The sequence below is a fragment of the Rhea pennata genome, chromosome 6, assembly GCF_028389875.1.
Source record: "Rhea pennata isolate bPtePen1 chromosome 6, bPtePen1.pri, whole genome shotgun sequence".
NCBI lineage: Eukaryota > Metazoa > Chordata > Aves > Rheiformes > Rheidae > Rhea > Rhea pennata.
Genome location: NC_084668.1, coordinates 19,438,693 through 19,463,988, shown reverse-complemented (window position 1 = coordinate 19,463,988; position 25,296 = coordinate 19,438,693). Strand labels below are relative to the sequence as shown.

The following is a 25,296-nucleotide window of genomic DNA, read 5'->3' as shown; positions in this document are numbered from 1 at the left end:
AAGGGCTGTTCTTCACCACATCAAATAAGAAGTCAACATATTTGCTTAATTGTCACTAGGATGATGAAAATGATTCCCAGATGTGTTCACAAATTTCCATGAATTTAGATTTTGCCATTGGCAAAGAATTTGCCATTTGGCAAAGTTATGTAAACTTTTCAACTCCAACTGAAATAATGCAGTAGGATATTTAGTGAGGCACTTCCTTATAGAGAAAGAGAACTCTCTCATCTTAGATTCATTATTTAAAAGAAAAAAAAAAAGGAGCTTTCTTTAGAACATCTACCTGAATGTTTAGCAAAAAGACTGTGTGAATGTTTTTACATTATCATTTAAGTCTACCAGTGACAGTTGTTAACCAAAATAAGATACTCCTAAAATGAGTAAGAATGCCTGTACAGAGTGTGCTGTACAGACTTCACTAACCTCTTTTACAGTGAAGTCTTATGCTAGAATAACTTCTGTATATAAATATGGCTTTTAAGTCATCTATAGAAGAAAGCAATTATAAATGTCTAACTTTATTCCCAAATCTGTCAAACATCCCAATCCAGCATATTCATCCACTCTACCAAGTTGATTGGGAATTTCTACAGAAATTAAAGGTGCCAGTGACATGAATTAAAAATCTGTTCCTGGTGTCTGATTCTGTTCTTCATTTTGTGTCCTTAAAATCAGTCTAGTAACTGCAAAAGATCAAAATGAATCATGACAAGGAATGGGCATAGAGAAAATCTGCAGCCATTTCGCACTGACAGAAAATCATAGATCTGAGGATACTGACTCCAATATGAAAAATAGAACTATAGTTCTTCTACGTGAAATAGAGCAGTTGTGGGATTATAATTTACATACATGCACAAGATGATCAAAACCCCTCTTGAACTTTAATTCTGAGTTGTCTTCATTTCCTGCCCCACCTAGAGCATACTTCTTTTTTAAAGCTACTGAGTCACAATTTAAAGACAAAAGAAGTTACAGTGCGCTATAATTGCTTTTTTCCTAACATTTTTCTGACATAATCTAGAGCCTTCTACAACAAAACTCCATATTAATACTCCTACATATTAATAGAAAGTCAGATGGGGTCACAAGTTTTATTCACGTAACTTCAAAACAATTTGACCAGCTACAAGTACTAGCCTGTAAGCTAATACTGGTTCCACACAGTGTTAATTCGCTCATAGGAAAAAGTCCAGAAGGTTGTTTGATTAAGCACATAATTGCACTCTGCCATAGAGGGATATTTAGGGATTGCTTTATCATTTTATAAACATATTAAAAATATGCTGGAATAATTTCTTGGTTTTCATCCTCTAAAGTAAATATATTATTTTTGTAGATGTTAATGTAAAATTATTTGCTTCCAGCGGTATCATTTCATACACTTTTTTAAACTGTACATTTTTCTTTAATTCATGAGTATAAAAATATTTCTCTCCATTCTCCCATGTGGAAACTTATAATTTAAAATATCATTTCAACTAAAAATGAGAGAATTCGTTACACATCCTATAAATGCTTATTTCTTAGATAATGTTCAAGCAAACAGAAAAGGCTTATAATATTCTAAAAATAGTTACAATCATAATCAGTTATAGCTTTCTGTCAGGGGTATCCTTAAAGTAGCTTACGCTTCACAAAGTTTTGCTCAGTTCTGGTCCTAGCAATGGAGTTATAACTCAAGAGTAAAACTCACTGAATTCCACAGAGTTACGGCAAGTAAAACAAGCAACAGAAGTTCAAATCAGGCCTTTTGTTTAAGTCTAAGAATTAACTCAATGACTATTTGTTTTCCTCTGTGCAGAGTACTTCGCTCTATAAGCAAGCATAGCATTTTAGTGATAGGTAAGCATTAACTACATGTATTTTTTTAAAGTAGCTGGACAAAAAAAATTGTCCTGAAGCCCACAATATAAGCCTCCCACATAGAACATGGCACATATAAGCAATAGTAACCTTCTGACTTTGCCCAAAATGTAATGAGAAATTTGTCCAGGGTCTTATTTTTAGCTTCACCACTGGGAGCAAATTCATCATACATGAGGGCTAGTCAAGAAAAATTGTGTCCGGGAGGACAAGGTTTCTATCTAGCCAAGGAGCAGCATAGTTACGACAACGCCAGTGTCAATATGTGTATTTGTCTCCAAAGTAAATTAGAGTGAACGTTAGGTGAACAGAGACAGTGAGACAGTGCCCAACTCTTAGCAAAGGAGCATAGTCAAACAGCAGTCAACAAAAGAAAAGGATCCTTGGTGCTTTCACCTTCAGTGTGCTTCCAAATACTTAATGAAGGTTCTATTAATTAGGCAGTTAAGATAAATAAGTTCTATTCTTTTATTGATGGAGGAATACAAGCAGTGTGGGTAAATTACTTTTCTCTCAAGATGGTTATTGGTGGGGCTCAGATAGGGTAGAAGCCTTGCTGGACAGGAGCCACTGTAATTAGCTGTTTGCATTACAGCCTCTCCCCAGCTAGGAGCAGAGCCCTATTGTGCTGTATCTTGTACAAACATTCAATTAATAAAAAAGGAAACCTCTGCTTAAAGAGATTACAAGCCAAACAGAGACAATGACACAGGTAGATGTACCTTTCAGTGGGGGGGACACTTGCAGCCTGGATGACAGGAAAAGGAATACAACTTGACAGTACAATGGCTACGCAGAGATCCTGCAAATTTTCCTTTTGTTATTTAAATAAACAGTAAGTGAGCATGAAAAGAACTTCTGGACTGAGCCACATCCAGGAAGTCTCTTCTAGTCCTACATTTTTTATTCCTTTTTAACATGTCTCCTATTTATTTATTATTTTAAAATAGGTGGGTTCTGTGAGGTAATTTGAAGGCCAGGATAGTGATTTTTGCGAAGTCATCCCGAACTTTAACATACATCCTCAGAAAAGTGCAAAGGCTCTCAGTTTTGCATCACACTCTGATGAACACCTCAGTTAAGATATGTCTCTATTACTCAGAATAAGAATCGTGCAGAGAACTTAACACATCTGTTAATTTCTTCCTCCTTTTTTAAGATTAAAACCTCTATTCCAATTTAAAACTATCAGGGTATCTCAAGCTTAGACTAAGAGGACTCTACCAGAGAGCAGAGAAATACGTTTCTCTGTCTTATTCAAATGCGTTTTAGAAGCTGTCAAATGGGCATCTCATAAGGAATATGTTTTATTATTTATATGATTCAGCATGGAAGAGATCGTTTTATGATAAGCAAACAAAAATAAATCTATTGATAAGATAAAGGCTTTTTCTTCCTCAGGTGTGAAATCCTATGATTATTATCCATGCTAAGGAGTTTACTAAGCAGGCAAGTTGGGTATTTAATAGACCTGAAAGCATTTAGCACATACATGTTGTCCAAGGAGTTCTTCCCAGGACCAAATGAAGTGAGCAAGCCATAACAGCGGTATGGTACTTCTCTGAGGACATACTGTAAACAAATGTCAGGGACAAAGTCTAGTCTCCTCAAGGAGATAATGAATTATTACATATTTCAATATCAAAAATTTCTTCCAAACAAAATCTACATTTCCTACCAAAAAATGCTAAGACATTAGAAGAACTTCTATTTCTTGAGAAATAACACATTAGTCTGATTACATCTACTTCAGTTTTCTGTCTGAAATATTAGCCAACTTGGGATCTTGGTAACTGGAAATATATCTTGATCAATGCAACAAATTGAGTAATTATCAAAGCCCTTCTTAGTGGAATAATTATTTTTTTCCAAACAAGAAGGCAACATACTAATAATTCTACTGCAAGTCACAAACTGAATGTGAATCAAAACTACTGGAATTTGCTTTTAAAATGTGTTGAGATTTGATATCCTTCCTTCTCTTTTTTTTTTCTTTTTTTAACAGTCTCTGTTTCTTTTCTGAATCTGTTTCTTTTTAAGCCAAAGCTTTTTGTAAATCTAGTTTAATTGTATTTCAGATGGTAACAACCTTTCGAGTGGCTCTTCTTCAGGTAAATCTATCTTCTAAAATTCTATTTACTAAAGTTCTTCTATTGCTTTCATCTGTTTCTATTATTTCAAGCTCTCATTACATTTTATATAATTCTATAAGAGTGCAAGTAAAAATATGGCTCTTTCTCTCATTCTCTGAACACTCATTTTTACAAAACTATAGATATAACAGCTAAACTATTAAATTTAATATAATTATACAAGATACAAAATTCAAATGTAATGATACTTTTCAGCTTATTATTGCTAAAAGTTCTTGTACACAGAGCATATGAAATCTCTATCAATATATCAGACAAAACACATTGTGGAATTTGGTACTGATATATCAATTAGCTGTTGAAACAAAGAGAACTTCAATTTTCCCATCTCAGACAAAAAAGTATTATCTATTCCATAAAGACTGGCAACCAAGGTGGTGAAAGATCTCACCACTTCAACACTGTACCACAGTTACTAGGCTTTGTGCCTGGACATGGGCATCGAAGAGTTTTGGTTTAACTCTTCAGACTCAGACAAGTTATGCATCATTCCAGGAACAAGTTTGGACAGTTCCTGTATCTCACTTAATTTATCTTGTGCAAACTTTTAGTGTAGTTGAGTTCCTTTGATTTGTTTTCTAAATGTAGAAGAGAGTCTAATAGACTCAATCTAACAAATCTAAGGAGCCTGAGACCAGCTACCACTTTTTTTCCCTTGGAATTATTTGAAATCCACTTTTCTATTTGTCTGCAACACCATGAAAGTAACAGTGCTACTAGAGGTACCACAAAAACTAGCCAAACACCTCTTTTTAGGAGCCATCACAACTTCCCAGCTGGTATCTTAGGGCTGCTCTTCTGCAATGCTCAGAGAAATGAGAACTGAAACTAGGACTCCCATGTGTATCAACAGGAATTAAACAGACTGTAGGATAATGCACAGCATTCACCCTAGTGCCTTCAGACATCAGAGTGAAAGTAAAGATCTTTCAGTCCTAAGCATTTTTCTGACATTGCTACCGTGTCTGGTAAGTAAGTAACCATTTCACCACTAGAAGTCTGAGGAGTAACTTCACTCTGACAAGGCAATGATCACACCAAATACCATTTCTCTTTATTGTTACAGAAGGCTTCCTTTGAGCAGACTGGGAATTACTTGCCTCTCAAGCAAATTAGGTTACTAAGGAAGTTCTTGTTCAGATACGTTTTTGCTGGAAAACCCCTTTTTCAAAATGAAATTTGTTATTTATAGGGCAGTGAATTTTCAATCATACTTAAAACTAGTAATAAAGTCTTTTTGGAACCAATTTTGGTTTTTGGTTTTGACAACATTCTATATGATGGTGCTTGGCTTTTAAAATTTGAACTTTTCTGTTACTGTTAATGTTTCCAATTTTGGCACTTTCATGGAAAAAGTAAGGTTATTAGTTTTTTCAGATCAAGATACTGTTGTTAATGAAGTATTATTATATTATATATTATATTATAGTAAAATTAACAAAAAATATTTTGTTTTTATCAAATTAAAATCTTTATTTTACTTCTAATTCTTTAATGTAAATTAATGAAAATTTTTAAAACAAAGCAATTTGGAAGAGTTGCTTTTGCCCTAATATTGAGAACAATAAAAAAACCAACACTCAAAAAAAATCTTTTGGCAGAAAGTCGATATTCCAGCTCACCCTAGGCATAAAAGAATATACAAACATTATGGTTGAATATACCAGGCTTATCTCATCTCTTTAGCAACATGAAAACAGATGTTTTCTAGACTTTTTTTTTTTTTTTTTTTTTATTTGTATTCAGTGCCATTCTTAAGGCCTGAGGCCTGAGATATTTTACATTTTCTATCTATGGGTCATGGAGATCTCTATCTCTCTAAGGACTTCAGCTTCCTGGCAAAATAAATAAATAAATAAACAAAAATACTTACACTGCAGTGTAAATATTTTTGGGTTGAGTTCTACAATTTAGAAACTCTAAAGGTTAGCTGAGACAGCACAGAGAATAAATACAACAACCAGCAGATTAAGTCATTTGCAAATTAGTTATTCAGTGAAGCAAGATTTGAAAGAAGGTAGAACGTAAGCCTGCAATTGCAACTCAGAAATTCAAGTGCTTCCCTGAATTGCTCTTTGCATGCCACAATTACACACATCCCTGATTCAGCATTAAGACGAACCTAGCAATCTAGTCTTTATGTTCAAAAAAATACAGGAATTTAAATGTAATATCATCTATGCATGCATATAAAATTAAATAATAGTTACATCTCAAAAAACTTTTAGTATTATAAACTAAGATAAACCTGTTCTGATATCATACCTACATAAAGTAAGGGCTGTCCACTTTCAAATATATTTTACCCCAGGAAAGTTTCCCCTGACCCTTCTAGTCTATATTAGGACATTTGGCCTGGGGCCATGAATTTTACTTCACACCAAATTGTATTACTGAGCCAAGCAAGAAAGTGTAATGTAAATTAGATAAGTTCTGAATGGGTCTCCCAAGAACTTTACCTGCAATACTGCCAGAACAGTGTTGAATGTCCAACACATCATACGGCTCATTATTTATACAGTGAAGAAGAATCACAGTACTCCCCTTTAAAGACTATTCAAGTTAAAAAGCAGGAAATAAGAATTCTAACTTTGAGAGCATTTCTTTCAAAAAGTAAAAAGATAAATCTAAGTTTTCTATTTCATGCCTGAAATTCCTAGCAAGAAGCAAAATTCTCACTGTGTATTCTTTCCAGCTGAACTGCAGTTAGACAGCTAAATCAGTAATGCAGTATAACATGGTCATATTAACTTAGTGAAGCAGAAAAGACCATCTGCACTACGATGAATAGGACTAAAATAGAGTGCTAGCAAAAAGCCTTTAATAGTATCTAATGCCAGAAAAGCTTATGAATGGCGTTTTAAAGGAGTGCAATGTAATTGATAAAAAAAAAGAATTATAGTAATTGTTTGACCTTTGATGCAATAAGCTTGTAATATTGATTTACAAACTGCTTTATAACTCAATTTCATGTACATTTAAAAACAATAAAATGATTTATGTACTTCACTAATTTCAGCCATGAGCAATTTATCCAAGTATACATACATAATAAGTTTGAAGAAATATGCATGCTCCCAAGGTATAGCCTATTGAATAATACCGAATATACTAAAAATTGGCACCTCTAGCTGTTCTTGCTAACAGGTGTGGCTCTGGTTTTGTAAAATAGAGTTTTCTGTGTCTACTGTACTGTTATAGTCTATATGTATTAAACTAATAGATCTAGTGCTATATATTTGGAATTTAATAAGCTTTTCATAAGGTTCCTCACTGAAATTGTCAAGGGAAAAGAAGGAAGATTGTTACATGAATGCACATTTTAAAGTCAGGAAAAAAATGGGTAGGGCCAGATTTCTCAATACCGAGATATTATCAGTAGGTCTTTGAGTTTTTTTAATATTTTCAATTATTTGGAGAAAAAAATTACAAATAGCTAGGTGAGAAAGTTTACTGATGACAAAATTATTCAGAATGTGATATGAGAGTCATAAAATATCCTATAATACAGACACGCTGAGTGATAAAATAGCAAGTGAAAAATTCTTACAAACATAACTATAGAGTCTGAACTATCTGTTACCAACCAAGAAAGAAATCTCTCAGCTGTTGTGCAAATCTCTTAAATTATCACATGCTAGCAGGATAACTCAAAAAGGCAAACCTAGCAATTACAAGAAAAGGGTCTGAGATGAAAACAAAAAAGCCATTATATCACTGCACAAATCCCCGACTCTGGGATTAGTTTAGGCCACTGTCAAAAATGATTACTTTAGAAATGAAAAGGAACTGAGAAGAGCGAGGAAGGTGACCAGAAGTATGCAATACTTATCATATACAGTTAAACCAGAGTTCTTCAGCTTGGAAAAGAGATGAACAAAGAGGCATATTACAGAAGTATGGAAAACTATAAACATCATTGAGATGAAAGGGTACAATTATTTACAGTTTCTCACACCAATAGAGCCTACCCAATGATATTATCATGCAACAGGTTTATAGCAAACAGGGGAAATACTTTTTCTCAAAGGTATACATAAGTTATAGAACTGTTTGCTATAAGGTTCTTTACAGATAAAAGCACAACTGAGTTTCAAAAGCACTGAAAAAAATTCATGGAGGAAAGGTCCACCAAAAATCACTAAACTCATGGTTTGAATTGAATCTCTGGCACAGAACACTTCTGAACTGCAGACTGCCTGAAACTGAATGAGTGTGTTGGGGAGAAATATCACTCTGTAGTGGTTCTTCAGCTCTTTTTCCTTGTATCTACTATCGGAAAATATCACAGGTCCAATAATGTGCAAGGACTTGTGGTGTGATCTGGCATAGCAACCTTAATTCTTACATAGGTCATCCTTTAGAAAGAGTAGGGCACTCTCTCTTCCATTCATTTAGAATACAAAATAAATTGAATACTGATTACAAAGCACATTTATTTTAAAAATAAGTTAAGTTGTGCCATCAATTGCTCTGCTTCAACTACTTTGCATAGACATCAATGAAAAACTATTTTAAAACATTTCAGTATACTGTCCCATGATCGAAGCATGAGACAATAAATCTCAGTGGTAAATATTAATGAACATTAGCTAGCAACAAACACCAGTAATTAAAACTGACAGAATAAAATAAAATCTTATCCCAAATGTAATTTCTTCCCCCGGTAAGAGGGAACAGCAAGACACTTCATTATGTCCTCTGAGAAATCATTGTTGCTATTGATTGATTGTGCAAAATGCTCATGTAGAAAAGTGGTAAGTGACAAGGAGGTATTAGATTTGACAAATTTTCTGCTACAATATCTGATTTTTTCTATTATTTCAATTATTTTATTAGATTGGAGGTAGTATTTCTTCTTCTAAGCTTTCACGTTTTTTTCTGTACATCAGAAGCACCAGTGCCTCCATCTGTGAGTTGTACTATACAACACTTAAAAGTATTTGCTGCCTGGATTTGGTTTTAAAAAAAAATAAAAATAAAAAGAGGTGGAAGGCCTGTAGGTTTTTCAGTTCTTCCCCTATATTTTCTTCATTTATATAATATTTTACACTTTCTCTCTAAGTTACTGATACTACACAGAGTTGCTCATTTTTGGACACATTCTGAAGAGCCTACCCTACCATTCAATATGCCAAGCCCAATTAAGCTCATACCCACATAAATGCAGGAAAGAATCACATTGTGTGGATACAACTGAGGGTGGAGACTCTGTTTCTGTCCCCAAGCAAAGTAGTTCTGCATGTTCTAACCACTCTTTTATAGATGCATAATTTCAAAACCAGAAAGGACCACCAGACTAGATAATCTTATCTCTTTTAAAACACAGGCTATAGAAACCATGATGTTAGTCCTATTCCGAGCTCAATAACTCATGTTTGACTGAAGCATGAAATTTTCTAACAATATAACTACAATAAACTTACAGGTATATAACAGTTCCACAGTTGCACATTCCATCACTGAACAGTGTATTTTATTAGGCAGAGGTCTCTTCATTTATTTATAGGTATTGTTATGCAATCTGTATGTTAAAAAAGCAAATATTTTTATGACTGGAATATATGGACTAATAATAAACTAATGTACTTTTTTTTTTTTTTTTTTTTTTTTTTTTAGGCAAACTTTTTGGGTTCAGGTTACCTGGATTGAGGCTCTTAACATACAGGAAGCAGTCCTTACCACAGGAAGATCCTGATGCAGTGATAGTAGATTCATCTAAGCACAGTGATGACTCGGTGGCCATGAAGCACTTTAAATCACCTACAAAAGAAAGTGTTAGCCCTTCAGAAGTGGATGACACAAAAGCACTGATTCAACCTAGCAAAGGTTCTCCTTTGGTTAATATATCAGGACCTCTTGACCATTCATCACCTAAACAACAATGGGACAGACTTTATCCCGACATGATACAGACAAGCAATCCACTAACCCATTCCAGATCAAAGGAAAGCGTTTGTAGCATACGGAGAGCATCTTCAGTACACGATATAGAAGGCTTTAACGTCCATCCCAAGAATATTTTTAGGGACCGTCATGCAAGCGAAGGTATGGTGGAATAATCAGTCTGTATTCACTGATGTACTAAGAAAGGGATTCTTGCATGTTTTCATAGAAGTTATCATCACTCAGTAAGTAAAACTAAATATATAAAAATATATAGATGATTATATTATATATAAAATACAATTAGCATTCAAAAAATCATACTAAAAATAACAAATATTCTAGGCTTACTCATTCTAAATACCGCTTTCCATGTCCAGGCAGTCCAGTGGAATCATAGGACAGCTCTTAGACTGCTACCTGCAGTTTTTAGAGGGGTATAGCAAAATCAGGTCCAATATTTATAAAGCTAATATTAGGATTTAGGGGCGTGGAGAGGAAAATCAGATGATCAAGTTAAAATTTTATGCACAGTTCTGTCCACATACTTAAATACACTTATGATAACAGTTTTGATTGTACAATATCCTCCCTCCGAGAGTGCTCAGTTTTTTTCTTAAACCTATGATGTACATATTGCATTTCCATTGTCTCAGCATGGAAACATGCTTTTTATCTCATGCTGGAGAAAATCTCCTGAACAACTCCAATGAAATGCTTGGTGATGTACCAAACAGAGGTTTGGAAACCCTATGAATGGAAAAGCACCTTTGAAGCTGACTTTCCTGGAAAAATGACACATATGTCTTTGTAGCTATTGATGATCTAACGATTTGAATCATATAATTTTTATTCAAAACAGATGACATGTAATGTATGTGGAAAATTTTTAAGAACTCTAACACATCATGTCATGCAACACTGTGCACAGATGCATAAATTAGCATGAAAATACATTTTTAGGTTCAATGATTCCTTGTTTTTCTCCTATTGATTGACCACAGACACCAAATTTCTTTAAGTTCCCCTGCATTTTAGGAGGCCCACAGCAATGCACCTCTACCTCTGTATATACCCTGAAATAGAAGACATCTCAGTGCTCCTCTGTCATCCAGATTAGCAGAAATGATTCTTTCCAGTTACTCTTCCTGTTTTAAAGCTAGTAAAACAGCTATAAATTCTCATATACTGATAGACAGGCATCAGGTACCTGTATATTGCAAGACTGTATAATTAACCTTTGTAAAATTAACCTATTCAGAAGTTTTTTCCAACTGGAAGACACCCATTCAATTCAGTGAGGGCTCTGTGCATAAAATAATTTCAGGCTTAAGTTCCAAGTAAGTTGTAAATAAGTTTTACACACTCCACAACAGAGGTCATCACTATTTTTCTCCTGCCCTAAGCCCCACAAAAAATTGCATATACCCCTTAACTGTTGGCTGTGAAAAGCAAGTGTTATGAGAACATGTCCTTGTTTGTCCTCTGTAATTGATGTAAAGTAATGTGATAGCAACATGGTTTAACTCAAATAATGGAATGTGAATCTCCTTCTGAAAAATTATTGAAATATATTTTGAGCTGAAAAAATTCCACAGACCTATCCTGCTTCATTAGTTAATGTGTACTGAAAATGGATTGTAATGACAAATGTTTTTGCAACTTTTTTTTAACATGTAGATCACTTTCAAAGAGTACAAATATACTCTTTATGCCATATTTACTCTACAAGTTTGAATGCATGTGGTTTTCTAAAAGGGAAAGATGATTGGCAGTATGGTTGACTGTGTGTTATTTTCCAAAGTCCGGAAGAGCTAAATCAACTGATTCTATCATATAGATGGTCTCGTTCACATATTCTCAAAAGAAAGGCTAGCAATAATACCGTTATGCAATAACATTTTTAGTAGTAGTAAAATTGTATTAATTTCATCTATTTTAACAGTGTTTCCTTGAATTAAAAAAAAATGAGAACTTTGAGTAGGAATTGGCCAATGTAATAAGGGCATTTTAGGAATGATTTTTCTTAAGTGTTATTTATATAAATATATATAACCCTGCAAAGGATGTGTTCATAGGGTTTTTATTGAAATGTTTGAGGGAATGCTTCTTTTCACATTTTTGTTGCTTAAAGACTCTGATTTTTTCAGCTCAAAGAATCTGAAAATTCAATTAAATTCTTTTTAAACCATATTATTTTTCTATATTTCATAATAACATTCAAACTAAGATTTCAAGATCACAAACCTCCAAACTTCAGCCATATCTGAGTTCTGGTATCATTACATAAAGTTCGTATTAACTTCCCCAGGTACTTAAACTAAACATTCAGCTAAAGCACATTTAAAGATATCTATTTTGTCACTTTCTATTTTCAGAACTTATTGTGATTAAAGTACTTCCCAACTGGTTATTAATTACATGAAGAAAACGTGTAAAATTTAGCTGATTATTACATTTCTTTGGTTATGATGGTAGAAAGTTTGTGCAAAAAGAGCCATATAATTTAAAAGTGGGAGCACGGAGGAGCAAAGATTTCTAGCTATATTTCACAGGATAATATCTTTCAAGTGTAATGTATTAAGGAAAAAAAATTACTATGATAAGTAAATAATTAATTTGAATTTCTGCTGCCTCTCAAACGATGTAATCATTAACATTGTAAATAGATCAAATATTTTCTCACTGATTCCACTTTGCATAAGCTACAAAACAGTAGAGAATCTGGCCCTAAGCTTAGGTCATACATAGACATACTAAACATGTACAGCAGAACGGAGGATGACTCTCAGAACTGCATTAGAATTAGTAACATCCTTGATGCCATCTGCTTCAAAACTTATTAGAATTCGGTACCTTATGCTGAAAGTATGTTTAAATTTAGCTAATAAGTCAAGTCCTGCTTGCCTTACTCAACAGTGAGCCATAAAGCCCTACTGTTTCTACAAAATTATCCATGTGACTTAGGCAACCAAGATTCAGCCCAAATCATCCTTTTTGGACTTTCATCAGACACTGTAGATACTGTTCACTTTAAGTAAACTACAGTTCCCATGGGCCAAATTCTGTGGCCTTTAATGTTGCAAAATTTACAGCCTAGGGACATCGAAGTTTAATACATTTCCCAATCTCTTTTTACTTTGCTTATTGATCTTAATTCTGATTTTTTCCCCAAATCCATTGAAAAGGAATACATTATTCTGACTGAAAATCCACACAGGATTCAGATTTAATTATTATCTGCCCTCTCCCAGTTCAAATAATAGTCTCATCTGAACTGAATTCTAATAGAACAAGAGAATAGCATTATTTACCTCAATATTCACTACACTAATCCAGCCAGGGTCAAATTTGTTTTTCTAGAAGATGAAGCTATTAAGAATATAAATGATTTCACACGCAACATTAATTTATATGCCCTAGTTGCCTATCACTGCGTACTTTAAAATTGCCACACCTATACCTAGTGTTAATTGCATGCTGAAGGGTATTGCACTAAAAATGACAGTTTAGGGGTTTTAAATTCATTTGAGTTCAATTCATTGAATTCCTTCCTAAATTTTTTGATTTGACAGCAAAGGGGGCAGGGCAGGAACTGCGTGCAGCCGCCTTCGCCCAAAACCAAACCTGGCTCTTCCCACCTCAAACGCCGCCACCAGCACCAACCCCGATTTTGCGGGCCGGTTTAGGTTCGCCGCCGCACTTGGGGAATTTTGTTTTCTTCGGAGCGTGCCCTCGGTGACACCGCTGCGGTCCTCGCCGCACGGGCAGGCCGCGGAGCCTCTCGCGGCCTGCAACGCCCGCCCGCCCTCCCGCCAGGGCTGCACGAAACCGCAACGCAGCCGGCCGCCGCGCAGCAAGCCCCGGCCGGGCCTGCGCCACCGCCACTGCCGCCGGCAAAGGCGGGCAGTGCTGCCGCTCCCTGCCCTGCTCCCCCTCGCCGGCGGGGGACACGGCTCCTCTCTGGGGAGCTTCCCCCTCGCCGCCCCGTGCGGACGGGCGGCCTAGGGCACGGGCACCTCGGGGCGGCCTCCCGCCCCTCGGGGGACAACGGCCCTGGGTGAGGCGCAGCCCTGGCTCCGCTGACGCGCGGGCGGCGGCGGGGCGAAGGGGAGAGGCAGCCGCCGAGCCGGGCCCCGGCCCCGCTCCCTGGGCGCCTCCGGGCTCCCCATGCCCGGCCCCAAGGCCGCGGCCCCGAGGCAGCCCCACAGGCCGCCCCCTGAGGCGCAGCGGCAGGGGTTAGCGCTGCTCCCCCATGGATGGCAGTGGCGCCTATCCAGCCACCCGCTAAAGAAAGAAAAAGAAACAAAAAAAGAAAGAGGGGAAGAAAAGAAAGTTGCTTTTTTAAGGGGGTTGATGCCAAGAAAGGCTTCAGGGCTCGGTGCGCCTGTGCAGAGAGACTCGCGAGCTAACAGGTCAGTAAAGGCACCTCAGAGCAGAAGAGGGATATTTAAGACACGGTCTTCGCCTTCAGCCCTTCCCTGGCGCCTCCTCGGAGCAGGCGCCGTCGCAGCCCGCCGCGCGGGGAAACGCAGCTCTCCCTGCGAGCGCGCAGGCAGCGCGGCGTGAGAGGGGGCTAATTGGCACGTCGTGGGTTAATACCGCTGGCTTCAAACACAGTGCTGGAGTAAACGGACCTGAAACCTGGGCTCGCTGAGAAAGTGTTTTGGCGTTTTGCTGATAGCTCAAGTTAGCTAGAGCCAAAGCTGCTCTGCTTTTTACACCACCTCATGGTCTACTCCAAACAGTTCTACAGATTTCATTTCTTAATTGTCAAACTGTCGTTCATCTTGACTAGAAGTCTACGCTATATAATCGAGGCAGGGCAAAAATATTTTAACTCTGCCCACACACGCATTCTGAAGCAATAATTTCTGCTTTCGCCGATGTAGATTTTAGTTTCTTTTCTCTCTCTTTTTCTTCACTCTTATTATGCCGAAAACCAGACAATGGGCGCAATGTCAAAGGTAACGTATATGTGTAGAATGTGCCATCCAGTGTTTCAACAGCCACACTTTTTGGCATGTTAATTTGCCTGCTGTATGAAATGTTCAAACACAACATTCCCATGCTGACCTCACCAGGGCCAGGTGCACTCCTGAACTTATATTTGTTGGACACTTAATATCTCCCTTAACTTTTGTCTCATGGCACTAACTAACAATCCTTGGAAAAAGTGAAGGAATAGTGGAACAGTCACATAACTTAAGTATCTGATAAAAAAAAAAAAAAAAGAGTGAGGGAGAAAGTTATTTAACTCAGTGCTGTTGTCTTTAAGCAGGAAAAACTTCTACTGGTGCTACCAGGAGTTTTACCTGTGAAAGGATGTATAATTGGGCTATTAATAATAAACAAGCTATTGTTATGAAGTGTTTACTTTTCAGTTAACTATGTCAAAGATAAAATAATAGGTAACCAGAAGCCATGCGGAAGTATCTTCACTTATTCCTCTTTTGTCTCCTTAAAACTAGTTTCACGTTCCTGGATGGCAGGGGGTATGGTTTCAAGCTTCCTGTAGTATTAAAATGTGCATGCATGAACTTCATTGCCAATTTCACGTTGAAATAATTTTTGGAGCAGCTACAAAACTATTTGTATTCACCAGCACAATGACGGCAAGAGAAAACTGAGCTGTCTTTTATAAGCGATTTGAACATAATTCTTAACTGACTTTATTTCTGGAAAAGTTACTTTAAAACGTGTTCAGTTTAACTACAATATTTGTAGCTACGTTTGAAAACTGGTTTGTGACTTCATGCATGATGCAAAAAGTGTGTGTACCTGGTAAAGTCTTCTATGAACTGCATGCAGTGCATGAGCTAGACTCTGTAAAGCAATTCATGGACTATGAAATCATTGCATTTGCTTCATGTCTATGTCAGCAATCTCAAGAGGAAAAAGTCTCTGTCTTGTAAAAGTTTTTATAAATATGTTTACTGTTGGTGAAGATGATGGATTGACAGCTCAGGAGAGCGAAATCATTTCTTAATACATTGTATAAGCAAGGAAAATGGAATCCTACCATGAAAATGGGGAGATCAAACTGAACCTCCTTTGTGGGGTTGCAAAAGCATGTCATTCTCCCTGCTCGTTCTCGGCCTCTCTGCTGAAACTGTCAATCAGGGTGCCAATTAGTGTCAATTGTGATTGCGATTTGTTATGGGCCTCTTTATTGCTTCCTGTTATGAGAACATAGGAAATGTCCACTAGCTGTCAAGTAGCAGCTCAGATGCCATCAGCCTGGGCTGTACTTAAGCTAGTAATGTCTTTTAATGAATTATCATTATCAATGAGATACGTATATGCCTTTCACCATTTTTTTAAGCAAAAGGAGGAAGAAAGAAAGGAATATTTATTCTCACATGCAGTTAACTTTAATCTGATACCACATGCTAGGAAATGAGTATCAAGTGGGGAAGGACTCACTGTAATAAATCCATTTCTTACAGAGAGTCAGTACTTAGGAATAGAACCAGTAAGAGACTTAAATCTCAAAAAACAAAATTTCAGTGCAATTTCAGCATCTACAGCTAATGTTACTAAATCTGTCCAATCATGGATTTGCCTAAGCTCCCTTAGAGCTCTCTTTCCTCTTACCTTAGAGTTCCCTAGGTATCAAGAGCCTTTTTCATCTCAGAAACTGCTCCAGCTTGGTATCTTACTCATCTGTAGGCCTACTCAATATCCCAAAACTATGAATTGCTACAGTTGTGTAGGGAAATATAGCTGAAAAAAATGTACTCTGACTATGCCTAGCACAAACTAGCCAGATCAGTCACCTCACTAATTGTAATTGTGAATTCCATTTTGTTTTGAAGACCTGTTTTTAATAGATTACTCATATAGATGATGGAAAGATGGCTCAGGTCCTAGTTGACCAAAAGGTGTTCAAGCACAATATTCCTCATTCCTTGATAGTGTCCTCTGTACCAGACTTTTCAGTATTTCATGTGAGAGAAGGATATTGCTTTCTTCCATTTGTCTAATGAAGTTGTTCTACAACGAATAGACTAGATTGATTATCCTACAAAGGAAGAGCACGCCTCATTTTGTAGGCTGGTGGTAATAGCATTTACATACAACTTTTCTTTATCTTATGTCAAGTGATCATTGGATGAAATACAGTAAGAGTCTTGAGAGCAGAACCATTGGACTGGTCTCTCCCAAAGCGACACCTTAACTACTAGACTAGTACTAGCAATCATGCCCTCCCTTGTGATCTTGAATTTCTCTCTGCAGAGTAGCACAGTTTGAAATAAAGTAGTCTTTTTCCAGCCTAAATTAACTTCTAATTAGTGTGAATTCAGAAGGTAGAAAACATATGTATGAATCCTGTTAAACTAGAAAAGGAAATGAAAAGACTGCTTACTCAGCAAGCATTCTCACCCATATGCAAGAGAGACCCAGCCATCAGCTACAGAATTTTACAAGGACAAATGGGTCATTCTTAGTGGTGAAAAGATAAAACATTGGTACTGACATGCACAAACAGCTCTGGATGCTGAATCCCAAATAATGTTCCTGGAGATCAAGTTACAGAATTCAGCACTAAGTCACTCTTCAGCATTTCCAGGCAGCTAGCTCCAGGCAGCTGGTTGCTTTGGATTTCATTCGTTCACACTTTGCAGATCCACATGTTCCCCTGACAAGTAAAACTTACCCATAGGCCAAATTGTGTCCCATTGGCTGTTTCTGAACCACAGGGACAGTTCTTTTTCCTTCTAAGGAAAAAAAAATAGAAGAAAAAAAATCACATGTTTGGCCCATAATTAGGGCAATTAGGAAATTAGGATGCATGAAGGTTCTCATGTGGATCTGAGAAATATCCCTAGATTGCACACTTAGTGTTACCAAATGCTAGACCAGGAATTTGTCCTAAAAAAGGTTACTGGCTTTAGGTCTTGCAGTATAAATACCTTTACAGATCTCTTTTACTCTCAAAAGCAACTCTTTTATTCTCAAAAGCAACTATTTCTTGCTTTGAATTTTTGGAGGGGGCTTATGGACCAACTTTATAATTACAGTACAAATATCTGGAAAATACTGAGAAGAATAATTTATAATTGATATGTATTTCTTGAAGTATATGAACTCGGTATTGTTTATCTATTGCGGCTCATTAAAGTAATACAACTTGCTTAAGTGTATATTAAATATTCCACTGATCTTCTACATAAATGTGTTCCTATTGTTTTCAATATTTTGTTGATAATGACAATTAATGCAACACATTTTGTGAAACTGTGATACTTCAAAATTAAAATTAAATGTGCTTGGCTTTTGGGAGGACGTTAAACACAGGTTAATATTTACATTGATTAAATACGGAGTTACTTGGTCTGTGTCAACGGGATAGGATAATTATGAAATGAACTTTATCCAATTTTTGAATTTACCAAAAGCCATTTTTTGAATTAGGTATCCTACAAACATAAGCAACATTATAGATATGATAATAGAGCCTTTGCTCTACAATAGGACAGTCCAGATAGTCTAGTATAATATCATGTCCTACTTCTGCTTTTATAAACAAAATGAGAGTATAGTATTTCTACCCATCCAAAATTGTAATGGAGCATGCGTGGGTATGCAAAAACAATTAAGGATGGATGCATTATGTACTTTGCAATCTTGTGACTTTATAAAGAACGTTGTAGGCTTTATGTAAAGGAAATTTCGTGTTTTATATCCAATAGTAAATTTGATTTTCATTAACAGTAGAATTATTTTTAAAATGTAGATAATTTTTACTATTAACAAGCAGTATAGTGAAAAATATTTTAAATACATTTCCAACATATCTCACTTAAACATTAATGATAACTTATTTCTCTGCATTTGTCAAATACTAAATATGCATTCAAATTTTTTAGGGCCTTTTAATCATATCAAATCAAGTCTGTTGGGATCCACATCGGATTCAAATCTCAACAAATACAGTACAATCAACAAAATTCCTCAACTCACCCTGAACTTTTCTGATATCAAAAGTGAAAAAAAATCTTCATCTCCTCCTTCTTCAGACAAAACAATTATTGCACCTAAGGTGAAAGACCGAACGCACAATGTAACAGAGAAGGTTACCCAGGTAAGGTAGTATTTATTATCTGAATTACTTTTTATGAACCTGTTTATCAATATATACAATAGACTGTTACCTTTTTCATGAATGATTCGGATATCTCCAAGACTGTTTGAATAATTAGGGTTTAAACTGTTATTTACTTTACCTCCAGTTTGTGAGGTGGTTTACAATATTAGATGATACTGCTTGATTTCTGCTAATAGATATATTACATTCCAAAGAGAAATAAACAATTAAATATTTTAGCAATGTACTCTGCAGTGAGAAAAAGCTGGAGTACACACAACATGCCCAATATAAGTCTGTTAACTTCAGTGACTACCGTCAGTCGTGTTATTTATTGTGTATGAAATTGCATTTATTTTTTCCTTTTCTTAGTTTTGTGAGTTGCTGATTAGAGCAAGGCACAATATGATAACAAATGATAGATGATTCTGCCACTGGTGTGGGCCTGATAATTATATCTTGTAATTTCTGTTCCAGTTCATTGTCTTTTCATAATGCTCTTTCCTATGGTTTCCTTTTGCCTATGTGTATGTCAAAGGGCTGTCAAAGAGAGAAGTGGATATCTTTGGACTGGATGTATTATAGCTTCTGTCATTTTTGGCAACGAGTCATCTAAACAAATCAAAAATGAAAATAATTCAAAATAGGGCTCATTTTGATAGACAGCTACTATAGACTGGAAAAGCTTTGGCTTAAAATCTGACTGGTGAAATATAAGTTATCCTTGTCCAGTGGGAAACATGTACAATAAGTTTAAAGTCTAGCAAATTGAAATATGAACACAACCATTTGAACTGTGCCATTTCTACCTCTGCTTCCTCTGCAGAATGCAGAATGCATTATCTGAATATAGGACTAGAAAGATTTTGTTCTCTAAGTCACAGTCTTTCTAGAACAGAGATTCCTCAACCCATTGTGTTAGCTGGCCCATGCAGAGAAGGGGACAGCTTATGATCCTCATAGGGAACATGGGAGGGACAGGAAGGTTTTTTATGCTCATTTCTCCTCACCAGTCTGTAAGCATGAGGGCTAGTATGCACACAATTTCCCCTGTATGTAAGCAGTATACATACTGTTTATGTATACACGCAATATTTTACGCATAACAATATTTAGGAAAGTGTAATGTGAGAAGACAGCCACAAGAGCTATTCTTGTGAATGTACAAGTATCTGACATGTAAATTCATTGTGTTGTGAATGGCTGTTCTGGAGTTAATAGAAATCAGCAACCTACAGAAGCAGACAGACAGTGGAAAGTCCAAAATGCCCACCTGCTACAGTTTGAAGGTGCAAAGGTCTTCATCATAAAGTAGTATGCTATTCAATGTTTTCTGCATTTTAGTTTGTCACTTCACTTTCTTAGAGGCCTGATATATAGGGGACACTATAGACATACTACCACTCATTTCTAGCTAGTGGTTTGCAGGGATGTTTTCATTTTTTAAAAAAATGAAAAGAATCTGATGGATATTTGACCATTTTTTCCTTGCTTACTTCAGAAATCAGCCAAATTATAATGTTACAATGCCAATTAATGGCTTTAAGGAACACATCAGGTATAAACTATTGATGATTGATGGATACAGCTTTTCTTCAGATGCTTCCCAGAATGGTTCCTGGGACAACCAAATACACTGTGTCTTATAAAAGCTCACGTTACATGAATAGCCCAGGCCTGCTAACATCCTATGATCTGCCTCATGTACAGAACCCTCTGAGGATGTAAATGAAACATCCCAATCAGTTTTAGGTGTAAGCTAAGCATCAAGCTTCATCAAACATCATCAGCTTCATCAAGCCTGGAATAGTTCTGAACACACATAAAGGTCTGATTCCAAGTAGACTGGGAATTTTAAAGTACAAATAACATGTCCGGTAATTTATATGTCTTCAGAGTGTTATAGTAGCCAGGCTAAAGATTAAAAGGTTGTATATATCCCTGAATTTCAACTGAGTTTTTAGAGGCTTGATCCTAAGAGGTTTTAAGCAAATTACTGAAGACCACAGACAGACATCCTGTTCATGATTCAGCAAGTGGTTAAAGTTGTTATCTCCCAAAACATCCTGTCAGTACATCTCTGCAAGATGATTTTGCCTCAGGCAATTTAAGGAACACTTCCACAAATCCCTTTCCCAATAGGATGAGCTAAATAGTAATCTCTAGCACAGGGCAATATAGTAATCTCTAGCACGGGTAACAAACAGCTAGAGGACCAAGTGAAATGGTGCAGATTAGCATCTTTCTTCAGCCTGAGACAGATCTAGTGCCAACTGAAAGCAATAGAGATTTTCAGTTAAATTCATTATCAATTTTATATTTGTGTTGTAATGACACATGGAAACTAGCAAGGCAATGTTACCAATATGCAACACGCTGAGGTTTTTTGTTTTGTTTTGTTTTGTTTTTTAACAAATAGCATCTATGTCCCAAAGAACTTTTATAGTCTCAGGATGCAGAGGGTCAGCCCCTAAATGTCTATCCAGTGACAGACTGAAGGAGGTGATAAACGCTTTGTAATAGGATGCAGATAAAGATTCCGTAAGAAATGCTGAGAATAACTTTTCACTTACTGCTGACCTGCCTTCGGGAGACCAGATTGCTGCTTCTCAACATTGCTACTATGCCAGATAGTTTCCATGCTCCTTCTCCTTTGACAGATGCATAAAGCAATGTATTGTACACCTTCCTAGAGAAATAGAGATAAAAGTTGTATCAATTCTATCTTGAGACCAGCTAGTGCCTAAAAAGTAATTGGATTTTAATCTTTCATATATTTTGTCTTTGATAGCTAACTTGAATCTGCAACCATTGTACTTTCTTCCCTGGTCAGTTGTGAAAGATTTAATCTCTTCTGGATCCATTTGGATATGTTTTAAATTATTCAGAGTAGTTATACATAGAAATCTTTTCCACAGATAATATGGCAAAAAGTCAAGTTATATTAAAAAGACTAATTTTTGTAAGCACAAGCCAAGCTTGATTGGTTTTTCAAAATTCTGATGGGCCAATTAGTGCCAGAGTGCCTAGTTCCTATCTACTGATGACTGTGCAATGGGCAAAAAGAATAATCTACATTTATTTCCCAAACAATTTAGATGTCATGAAGGGTCCAATAGAAGTGGTTCAGATCAGCTGAACCTTCCAAGAACACTGATGCTGAGTAAATTAAAAAATAAATTTGAAATGCTCTGTAAAATCTTTACACTTCATAAACACTTCCAATTTAATTTGATATTGGTATACATCTTTTTCTAGAACTATCTCAACCAGCATACAGAGTACAATCCAGGTAGCAAACTTTGATAACATATCATTCATCATAATGAGAAAGAATTACCCAAAGCTGTTTTCTTTATCCCCTTTTGTTTTCAACTATCAATATTTTTACTTATCATTGCAGCCTAAACTGTAGGATTATGAACAAGGAGAAATTCCTAGTAGGTATAAATAAATGTAGGTACTTAAGTCTACTGTACCTGTATGCATCTGTCAAAAATCTAGGTAACTAGTTATCTATGAATTAGATTAGAAATAAACATTTAGAAGATGGAAGTGGCTAGAAGTTCAAGACACTGAGGAGATGAGAAAAAGAAGAGCAAACACCATATAATAACTAAAATATATGACAAAGAAAGCAAATCATACCTAACAGATTTACAAACTGAATTTACAAATAGATAGAGGAGTCGTGACCACTCTTTTTAGAGAACGGGGTACACTTTCAGAAAACATTTAAAACAGAGAGAGATGTTTTAGCAAGAAAGATCTTAGTGGAATAAATTAGGAGTAGATAGGAAAATAAAAAACGAGAAAAGAATTTCAGAAGAAACAAAAATGGTGGAACAGTGATTGATAGCTTTGAGTGAAAATTCAGGCAGAAAAAATGAGATTTCACAAAATGAGATTCAAAAAAAAAAGAGAGAGAGAGAAAGAAAGAAAAAAGAAAGAAATATTCAGCATCTTATCTTTTAAGTAACACAAATAAATGAATCTCCCTGTGGAATTCAAAGTAGCATTTCCTGACCATAGCTCCTGTTGAATGTCTCTGTCTGCAAGACATTGATATTCGCTGAGTTGAACAGCCAGTAATTTGCCAGATAGCCCTGTTTGAAAAATTAGCATTGTCATATCCCAACATAGATATTTATCCCTAGAATTCAATTTGTATTCCTATTCTGCTTTACTACAAGATATTTTAAAATCTTTTGCATTATAATTTCAGGAGGTGCTAAACTACACTCTCTTGTAAAAGAGTCTCAGTGTTTTTTTTTTTTTTTTCCATTATTCATCCTTTTGATAATTTATTCAGGGGAGTAGCTCAATTTCTGCACTTTTTACACTGACAGATTTAGATGGGACCTTGACACTGGTTGTTAGAAAGTTTCCCCAGAGGCACAAAAAGTACATTTTTATTGAAGAAAGCAGCAGGGAAAAATCTGAAATCTGTCCCTTAATATTTTTGATGAATTTATAAAGGGCGCTTCTAGCCTTAAAATTGTGGCCTGTAGCAGCACAACGGTTAACAATTTTGTAATTTTTCTGAATCTTGTTTTATTACACTTCCACTTAAGACTAATGTATAGCTCCAAAGCTGTGAAATTTATTGTGAACAGAATAAGGGCGGAGTTAAGATACAGTAGTCTGTATCTGTGGTTATGTTCAAAGAAAAGAGAGAATTCCTTTATACCCATAGACTGACACTGATAACAAACAATGACTGACCCAGTTAATAAACGTGTAAATTGCTCATCCCTTGTGTTCCTTCATCAAAACTAGTCTGTGGGTCCTCATTAATGCTCAGAGATTATTGGGCATCTTGAAATTCATCTGTCTATGCAAAGGTAGCGTGTTGTTAGATGGCCCAATATGCATCTGTTGTTTATGATCTGTCACAATAGCTGACTTACAGGATTTAAACCTTTAGCAAATAATACTTTTCAAAACAGTTTCACCATCCACCTACCTTTAGGAAATATATATATACCCTAACTGGTACGTGGCTGATCAAATGATAATATACCTGGCTATATGGTTGATTGGAAGATTAATGATTTGTTTTCCAAACATGCTGAACACCCAGAGCTCTTCTGAAAGTCAAACTCTTGAGTGTGCAGTGGGTCATGTAGGAAGTGATAGACCTTGTAGTTTCACAGCATGTGTTTGTAATCTGGCCAGACTCTGTTCTGCCAGCCCCAAAAGTAAGTAACAATATCCCCCAAGGCCAGTCTCAGCTGTTGATATATAAAGAAGCATTATATGATCATGACTTCAAACTGACCTTCAGGTTTTCAGGCTAAAAGACTGTTTAGCAGCATCTAGGACAGAAAGGGGCAATACAAGACCTAAAAATAAACCAAATTATTGAGCTATACAGTTTCAGCAGCCTGATTCAGCTGATACACTGCACCATTTACAATACCTTGCAATAATTCACACACAAATGGCATTTCAAGGCTGTTCATTTTGGAACATGAGCTGACATAAACCAGAATATCCTGAAATAAGGGAAAATACAATTTTGATATGTCTTCTAATTACACAGAAGGATATTCCTAGAATGAATGTATATGCAATTGGGGATAAGCAGAGCCAGCATTTCACCAGTTACTGGTATGGAATGGTAACATTAGTTTCTGCTTACAGGAGAATGTTCTGTTTCTATCATTTGCTGCTCCTGTTTGCAATGATCAGTTGATATGATTTATACAGGAAGTTTCCCTTTGTATACAATCATACTTAGCAACCTTATGCAAAAAAAGCTTTATCTTCTGTTGTAAATATATAATGAGGCTTCATAATTACTATACATGTCATTATAGAAATAGTATGAATGTGTGTAATTACATTAACACAAAGGTGTGAGACATCTCTGTGTGAAGAGAAAGGTAAAGAGCCTCACAGTGGTGGAAAAAAACAATAAAAATACCGCAGTCTCAATGTAGTCATCTACACCTATGCAAAGGTGTCACCAAACCTAGAGAGCAGTCTCCTTTGCAGTAGAGCAAGCAGCTATACAAAGTGCATAGAAACAGAAAATAAGGCCTATTGGTTTTGATCAATTTCAGAAAAAATATAGCATTTTCATTTTATTTGCTATTGCATAAAGTAAGAAAATGGCTGATCTAATTATAGATTCAGAGCAATAGTGAATGATAAAATATTCTCTGAAGGTGATTGTTTCCAGTAGCTCCTCTTCTCCTTGTGACAGCTGAATGGTCTAAGACATCTGAACTGCTGCAATGTTTTGAGACAATTTCACAACATATGGTGGAAATGGAGCAGTTGGAAAGCCCA

The 25,296-nt window shown here is 36.0% G+C and overlaps 1 protein-coding gene across 1 annotated transcript in view; it reads left to right on the top strand.

The window, feature by feature from the left end:
• KCNH7 (potassium voltage-gated channel subfamily H member 7) overlaps window positions 1–25,296 on the top strand; it is a 229,548-nt gene that overhangs the window by 139,276 nt on the left and 64,976 nt on the right. Inside the window, exons 4-6 of the mRNA XM_062578534.1 lie at window positions 9,642–10,070; window positions 14,855–14,875; window positions 18,782–18,996. Of these exons, the coding sequence (XP_062434518.1) occupies window positions 9,642–10,070; window positions 14,855–14,875; window positions 18,782–18,996 (665 nt within the window). The remainder of the gene's footprint in view (window positions 1–9,641; window positions 10,071–14,854; window positions 14,876–18,781; window positions 18,997–25,296) is intronic.